This window comes from Stegastes partitus, unplaced genomic scaffold, assembly GCF_000690725.1.
Source record: "Stegastes partitus isolate 25-593 unplaced genomic scaffold, Stegastes_partitus-1.0.2 Scaffold926, whole genome shotgun sequence".
Lineage (NCBI taxonomy): Eukaryota > Metazoa > Chordata > Actinopteri > Pomacentridae > Stegastes > Stegastes partitus.
The window spans coordinates 14765-23337 of record NW_007578657.1 but is presented as its reverse complement, the minus strand read 5'-3'; the positions used below and the strand labels follow the sequence as shown (position 1 = coordinate 23337).

General features: G+C 40.6%; 1 protein-coding gene across 1 annotated transcript; it reads right to left on the bottom strand.

Moving 5' to 3' along the window:
• Positions 1-1346: 1346 nt before the first annotated feature.
• On the bottom strand, positions 1347-8101 carry LOC103366290 (putative sodium-coupled neutral amino acid transporter 8). The gene is made up of 10 exons (XM_008293968.1): positions 7913-8101; positions 6793-6991; positions 5649-5805; positions 5461-5565; positions 5325-5382; positions 3339-3453; positions 3104-3251; positions 2826-3028; positions 1915-1966; positions 1347-1449 (listed from the first exon to the last, which is right to left on the bottom strand). The coding sequence occupies exons 1-10, from the start codon at positions 8099-8101 to the stop codon at positions 1347-1349; spliced, it is 1329 nt and encodes a 442-aa protein (XP_008292190.1).
• Positions 8102-8573: the final 472 nt, after the last annotated feature.

Genomic DNA, 8573 nt, shown 5'->3' with positions numbered 1-8573 from the left:
GTTGCAACTCTTTCATTTATTGAGGCAGAAAAGTCTGAAATGATGACAGACAGTCAACACATAGCTCTCGGTAGCTCTATATTAGTTGTATTTCCCAGCGGTGTTGACTTTCCTTTATGAACCCATAAGATGGTTTACAGCAAATGAAGCTGCAGGACTCAAGAAGGAGTTCATGAGATTTCCAAGGATTTTTTTTTTCTCCTGCATTTAGTGGATTTAGTCATTGGGCCAGCAGGTTGAAATATAATCCCACAGGCTAAACACAAGCCGAGTATCCCAGTTTGAGGTTTTCCCTTAAGGACATTAACGCCGCACAAGATGAGAAAAATCTATTACATAACTGAGGCATTGATAAGGGGCGGCTGTTTATTTCTAGATGGTCTATTTTTAATGAAAGTCATTTTAATTGCGTGCGTGTAGTCAGACAGATAAGTGCTGCGTGTAGTTTGCATGGCTGATATGTTGTTTTAAATCAGACCCCTGCAGGCACAGATGCAACGCACAGTCTCTGGATTTACTGTAAATCATTACTCACTCATACACTAACACACATGCACGCTCGCAGGCGGTGCACCATAACTCCTTTAAGCTCGAAGTCAATAAACAATAAACAGTTATATTCAGCACACCTCAGGCATCACTCTGTGCTCAATGAAAGCTGCAGATTTATATCACTGCTATGATTCAGGCCGCGGCGAGGTCAGTCCAAGAGAGAATTGAAAAGTGCAAGGAAAAGATTAGAATCATACACTTAAATGAAAAAAAAAAAAAAAGGAAACCTTCACTCATGTTATCACTTGGTGGATGTAAACGAGCATTTCAAGGACAATGACTCTATCTGTTTGCATTAAAAAAAGCATATTTCCCTGCGTGGTTCATTTAAACATGCCGTTATCATGTCAAGATTGTCACTGGGACCAGAATACAGATGATAAGGAACAGTTTGCTCCTATCTGTGTTGCCAGTGTCGCACACATGTGAATGGAAACTACACAGAAAAATAAATAACTCCTACATGGTGCAACACTGCCCCCTGGTAGCATCGAAGTACAACAAACAGACACTGTAGGTATATTGTTGATGTAGCACATAATAAAAGAAATGTATATTCAAGCATAAATATGTTCTTTCTACACACACTGAACAGGGAAAACACACATGCACACGAGACAATATTACATTCTGACATCATAAATACATCTGGCCACAGACGACCAGATAAGGATCACATGCACATCTGAGAACCACCTGTACAAATGCAACATTCAGTTGTGCAAAAGAGATGAGCGTCACAGTGAAGCAGCTGCTGCAGGTAGTGGTGATAATGGTGGCATAGAAAAAAACATTTAGAAATTCTGGAAGATCTCCATCACAGCGATGGTTGTGCTCTGTCCGAAGATGAAGGTTCCAACTACGATTGTTACGACTCCCCAGACGGTTGAAATGGCCCTGAAAAGATCAGCGCAGATTAGTCTAAACAGAAATTACAACACTAAACAAAAGTTATCTTCTGTAAAGCAATAAGTCATAATCTTTTATTGGTCTTTTCTTTATCCAAAATATCCTCCAGTTATAAGACAGTGGATCAAATCTACTCTGGGAGGCAGCACATGTCGTCTTTCTGTTGTTTGCTGTTGATGTCTTACTACTTTTCTTTGAATGTTCCTGGAAATATACTCCACAATAGCATCAAAAAATAATTTCCAGTTAATACTGATTCATTTTTTAAATTTTTATCCTCCAGAGATGTTCGATGTATGTTTAGCTATAAATAAATGTTACAGTTTGCATGTTAAATGGGTTCATTAATAAGAACTTTGGCTGTTGTACACCATCTGTATTTTCTATACTTCTTTAAAAAAATATATTTTGGAAAATATCAGTCAGTGACTCTTTACAGTAATGTCCACTCACCTGACTCTTGGAGAGATGTTGTCAGATTGCATCGTGAACATCAAGCAAAGACCTGCGAAGCATAAAAACACACCAAAGTCCCTGAGTTACCAAACTGCTGTCAATCGCACCTTCAATCAAACTTTATTTGTAGCACCTTCCTCACAAGTTGGTCCAATTTACAAATTAAATAATTAATCAAACAAATGATTGACAGATTTTTTTTTTTCACTGAGAAAATAACTGAATGAAACAATCCTTAGTTGTAACTTCAACGGCCTTTTCTCAACGTCGAATTATTGAAGTTTTATTGACATGAGTTTGCCAAAAAAAGACTCTTTCATGTCAAAGTGAAAACAGGCTTCTACCAAATTCTTTAACAAAATACAAAATCAAATAAGTTAGGAAGGACTATTCAGTGAACTGGAAGTGTTTCCACCCCCTGGCGTATGCTTTTCTCTAACCTTTTCATGCAGCTGTTTCTAAGTGTTCTTTAGCCTTCGTGGTGTAGTTACATCCAGGAGAACTGATTCAAGGTCTGCATATTACAATCACCTGAGACACATTCACTGCACTCAGATGATCTCCACTTCATTAACTGTGTGACTTCTTGTACAAACTGCCTGCATGTGCGTTGAATTAGAAGAATCAGTTTGAAGGGGGTGAATATTTATGAAAATGTGTATTTTATGTTTTGTATTTTTAATTATTGACATGACTGTAAAAATCTGTTTTCACTTTGACATGAACTGGTCTTGTTTTTTGTAAATTCTTTCATTTGGTAAAGCCAAATTACATTCACCATGATTCAAAGCTAAAGGCAATCAAAGGTTAAAAAATGAGTTCCAAAGGGGAGTGAATACCTTTATTGTCACATCAGAGCAAATGTCGATGTGTCATTGCAAACACACACACATTAAGTTTGTTTGTACCAGGAAAGATAAAGATGAAGAAGGCGCTGATTCCTCCAATGACACTGATGACCTGCCCCATGTCCGGGACGAACATTGCGATAAGGAGAGTAAAAGTGATCCAGACCACAGTCAGAGCGACTCTGCAGCGGCTCTCAAACGAATGAGTGACGATTCCTCTGCGACGTCTTTGAACCCTCAACATCAGGTTCAGGACGACAGACCTGTTCCACACAGAGACACAACACGGTGGTAAACACACACACAACACAAAGCATTTCCACTCTGGTGTGACGTACCTCCCCAGAAGAAGAATGATGGGATAGATGGTGATGATTGATATTCCAAAAAGTAGTCTGGAGATGATCATGACCACGTCATTTCCTGGATACGACATCAGAATATCTGAGGCGACGGCTCGTCCAAACGTCATGAAGCCGTACACGCCTGCAGACGGACGGAGGGGAAAAGAGATTAGCAGCTTTAAGGGAAGGACATGATGCACGTAGAGGGATGTTTCAGAGGTGAACTCACCGGTTAAAGTGTAGATGAGTAAACAGAAGAACATGGAGAGCACAGAGATGACCACCCAGTGGGAGAGCTTCTGGTTCTCCATGCTGCTGTAGATTGCTATGCAGGCTTCATGGCACTGCAAACACACACACACACACATTACTGACACTGTTTTATTTATTTTTTCCTGCTTACAGATGAGCTGTGGGATGCTCCTTTTTCTGAGTATATTAAACAGTAAACTTCACATCAGTGCATTTCCACATGTATGTACGTTTTGAGGAGTAATTAAATTAGCAACTTTCTAAATACAGAAATTACAAACACACCCATCATTGCACAAGTTTTAAATGAAAATTCCTCTGCTTCTGTTTACTTCATGCATACACATCCAGTAACGTAGATAGCCTTTGTTTTGGATTGTATTTACGGCAATCAGATGAGGACTCCACTAGAATAGTTTGATACCGGTGATTAATTCTGTGACCTTTAGTGACCTTTCTTTCCACCTGTGTGATGCATTCAAAAGCAGAAGAAAAAGCTTGTAAGGAGGCTTTGAAGGTTTGTTGTTTATCAAACATTTTGAATAATTTAATGTTGAAATGTGTGTAAGTCAAGTAGCAACCTCCTGAATAACGAAGCCATTTTCAGAGATGCAGTTCCATAAATGGCCACTCGAGGCAGACTCCAAAAGTCAATTCCCCTAGACCAGGATCTCCAACTCCTGAGCTACTGTCCTGCAGGTTTTAGACGTTTCTCCACTACGACACACCTGACTCAAATTAATGGATCTCCAACGGCTTGTTGACAAGTTCTACACAGGCCTGTTAATGAGCCATTAATGTGAGTCAGGTGTGCTGCGGTACGGAAAAGTCTAAAACCTGCAGGACAGTAGCTCATGAGGACCGGAGCTAAAATGTTCAACTTTATAGCAGAAATAAACTTGTTTATAGTCAGGTGTAAAAAACGATTGTTGTCTCCAGCTGCTTTCCTTGTCCGTGACATCTATATGGAGGTTACATTTTTACACAACTCACCTATTTAAATTGTATTAATGCTAAAAGTTGGGTGACATCACAGGATGGTGTTGGCCCACCTGAGCTCCACTAACACTCCACTATTTTTCACATTTTTCAGGAACTGTCAAGATGTTGACAGCCAAAACCAACATACTTAACCACTGTTCAGGAAAGCTATGGGTGATGCCACCTTGGGTTCATCCAGCTTTACATACAGACTTTGTTACAGGAGGTGAATATTTCCTGATAGCTGCTTTTAAAAATATTAACACCTCATGGAATTTTTTGCAAATACATTTATTGTGAATTAGCTTTGTTGACGACCATTTTCATGTTGTAAAACCAGCTCTCATTAAGAAGTTACATCTGAGTGTTTGTCTTCTTCTCCTTCCTTGCACAGACTGAGGACTCTAATTTAGTGTCAGGGCGAAAGAGATAATTCCTGCAGAGGATGGGAGCTTCTTTGATCTAATGGTCTCTGCACACCAAGATATAGCTTATGCCCAGTATCTGCACTAATTATACATTGCACTGTAATTACTGTTTACTGCTTTTACAGATTACGCACCGGCCTTTTTTTAATGTCCACTTCACTGTTGTATTGTCAGTATGTCCATTGCACATGTCCATTTGTAAATATGCACCATACCATATATTCATGTAAATACCATAGTTTATATGTATGTGTATATTTTTTTTAACACTATAGCTGCACTTCATAATCTGCACTATTGCACTTCTGGTTAGATGCTAACTGCATTTCATTGCTTTGTACCTGTACATGTGTGATGACAGTAAAGTTGAATCTAATCTAATTCATAGAAACAGGATGATAATATGCATAGAAACCAAACAGGTAGTAAATATGAAACTTTCTCTGACAATACAACCTGTCATAATCTGACAAGAACAGACTCAATTTAAAAGTAAAGTGAACAGCTGTTATATTGTGTAATTGGTCTCTTATGTGCCTGAAGGTGATTCCTACCTGGAAGCCAAAGCAAATGGTTGGTACGACGCTGAACATTGATGCCCATGAGCTCACACTGAAAGACATTTACACAGGTCATGAAGACAGGAGCCACATGAAACACATGGACCCATTAAAAATCGAAGCTACTGACCCTTGGCTGTGCTCTGGAGTTATAACGGCAGTGTGACTGTCCATCAGGTAATATTTGACGATCACTGCCACACACAGATACGTAGCAGCCAACGTCCCCAACACACTGACATGAAGAGAAACGATGAGCTCACACAAACATTTACGCTCAGCCAGATGTCTTTCTGAACACAGGGAAGTGCCGAGTACCTTGTGTATTTCTGGATACCGATTTCCTTTGGGATGGACAGCGGTAGGATGATGACGAGGCACATGATGAAGAGGGCGAATCGCTGGTCAGTGTACCAGTGATACGGCATCTCCCCCTCACTCGACCCGGTCACCGTCTCATACAAAGAAATACACACTGGACGGACAAACGCAGAGTCACAGTGAACGTTATGAAGACATCAGTACAACATGAAATCCCAAAGGGCAGGTCAAGATTTAGAAAGACTCATTTACATTTTCCATTCTGCTAAACAACGTGGTTCATGATGTTTTAATGGTGGGATAAGTTCCATGAAGGGTTCCTGTACATGTTTTTGTCCTTGAAGATATTTTAATGTGTGTGTTTGTGAATCCAATCAAATACATGGGAACAGAGCAAAAACATTATCGGGATTTGAAGGGTTTCAGATGGACAAAACAGGAAAAAGGGGATGCATTACTAGTCCTGATCACATATTTAGACTAATACTGGTTGAAATGAAAATTAAAGCGCAGATGATTTTTAATACATTTATATTTATATGCTAAGAAATTGATCACAAACTCTATCAGCTACTCTGATAATAAACCCTGTAGGAGCAGTGCATATCTATCTATATATGTGGGTTAGTAAATTACTTGCAGATTATGCTAAAATGACGGTTGTATTTCATATTATTTGTTCTTGCTGTGTGAGAATGCACAGTTGATTTTCATTGTTTATTATCCACAACTTTTAATTTCTTTCTGTATGCTGCTCTTGCGATCCATAGTTAAGAAACATCAGATTCCAATTCACTGTTTCGCAGACGACATACCAATCTATCTGCACTTAAAAATAAAAATTACAGACTCAGTGCAACCCTTGTTTAACTGTTTAAAAGACATTGATACCTTGATGGATTTAAACCTTTTAAATCTAATTGAGAAAAGACTCAGATCAACTCCAGTTGCTTTTAAATGTGAAATGAAACTAGAAATAAAGACGTGCAAAATGTCAACTAAAAGAAGTTTGACAGTGCCACACAACATCAAGTGGCAACTGGCCCCATGAGATGTGATTTTTATTAAAGATAAGTTGCACTTGACTACGTAGCTTTGGAGCTTGAGACAAAGAGGAAGCATGTAAATCAGTCGCACTCACGTTTCTCCAGCTGGTCCTGCACCACCACCAGGAAGGCCACGCTGATCATGAAGAGGTTGAAGCAGAAACAGACCTCGCAGAGTTGACCCACGGCTTGTCCACACACCTCTCTCACCACGTCCTGATACGTCTTCTGTCTGCTGACGGACGACGCGTAGCCGAGGATGACCAGACCGCTGATGAGGAATACCAGAGATACCTGGAGGGGGGGGAGCTCAGAATCCTCATTCACAGACCAGAGTGATATTTACACAAACAGGCGCATACATCAGGTAATGAGACAATGAGGCCCTGAGCACTGATGTGTAAAAGGCATCTTCCCTCGACTTGTGACCAGAAGCACATGATGGGAAGTGATGAACAGGTACCTCAAGAAAACACTCAAATATCATCATCTGTAGACTTGAAAACTATTAGGTTTTTGCATTTCTGCCCCCAAAAATGTCAAATATTGGTTCATTATTAAAATGCTAAAGATAATCGACTAGTTGTTAAAATTTAAATGCTTTCTAAACGTTTCCACTACTGCAGCTTACTGTAAGAAATTATACAAACAATCAAGAATATTCTGCTTTCAAAGCAATTTAGCCATTTTTTCTGCTTTTATTGTGACATTACTGCATCCAAGTGAAACTCATTATATGTTACAGCCACATATTGGATCAGACTTGGTGTTAATATCCAATATAAAAGAGTAAAACATGATTGAGACACTGAGTTGAGTCGCCATGTGAGGCCCCTGACCTCTTGGGTCCTTTCCTGGAAAGCATTCCGTTATCCATCCATGACACACACACACATTTTGTCGTGACTGTCTGCAGTACAGTGAAAGTCCAGGTTCTCACCTAAACTGGAAGCTTCATTAGAGCTCACCTGTGAAAAATATGTGCCTCTTTCACACCCAGGAGACAGTGACAAGGATAGTGAGTGTTTACTGTGCGTGTTGGAGGCCTGCAGCTCAACCAGACCTCCAGAACACTCAGACTAAACACACACAGGAGTCACATTTTCAGCTCAAGCTGATAAAACTAATGAATCTGCAGTTTAAAAGTTCCACGGTGTTCTTTGGGAAGTGCATTAAGATTCAGGGCACCACTAGAGCTTTTTATAGCGGACTCACCAGCTCCACACTGATGGCGGTGGTCACTCCTCCCGCTTTCTGGAAGGCCCAGGGGAAGTTGAGAAGTCCGGCTCCCAGCGCCGACTTCAGCATGATGAACACGGCGCCAAACGAGCCGAGCCGAGGCGGGTCGGAGTGGGACGCAGAGCGGGCCAGCAGGCTGATGCTCTCCCGGGCCAGTTCCTCCATGATCCCTGACAGACAACTCCAGCACCAGAGGAAAAGGACTCCTTTGAGAACCTCTCACTTACAGTCCAGGTGTTTGGTTCGCTCTCTTTCTGCAGAAGTAAACCTGGTGATGGTAGCTGTGCCATATATAGACGTAGACAGGCGCACACACGCGACTAACGTGGTCTAATTGGACCTCCTGAGTCTTGAGCATTTCGCTCTAAGGTGACACATTTGACACTAAAGTGGGAATGTTTGCTTGTGTCCGCTCTCCCTCGTGCCTTTATGTCTGTCTGTGATGCACAGAACTGAAGGAGCAGCAGCTGACCTAAAATTACATTTTATGCTATATGAAATATCATAAGATGTGTCAAAGACCAGATGTACATTGTCTAAATAAACAGTCTAAAAGTGTAAGAAGGCAGCCGAGAAGACAAACGGCACATGTACAACAACAGCATGGCCGGATTTACCATCTAAGAGATTCCAGAGC

What these genes read in the sequence shown, in the direction of transcription:
- LOC103366290 (XM_008293968.1), bottom strand. Translation starts at nt 8,101, where the DNA reads ATGGAGGAACTGGCCCGGGAGAGCATCAGCCTGCTGGCCCGCTCTGCG. An exon ending in CCATTTGCTTTGGCTTCCAG is followed by an intron (nt 3,454 to 5,324) that starts GTAGGAATCACC and finishes GTGTGTTTGCAG; the next exon opens with TGCCATGAAGCCTGCATAGC. An exon ending in ATCATTCTTCTTCTGGGGAG is followed by an intron (nt 3,029 to 3,103) that starts GTACGTCACACC and finishes TGTGTGGAACAG; the next exon opens with GTCTGTCGTCCTGAACCTGA.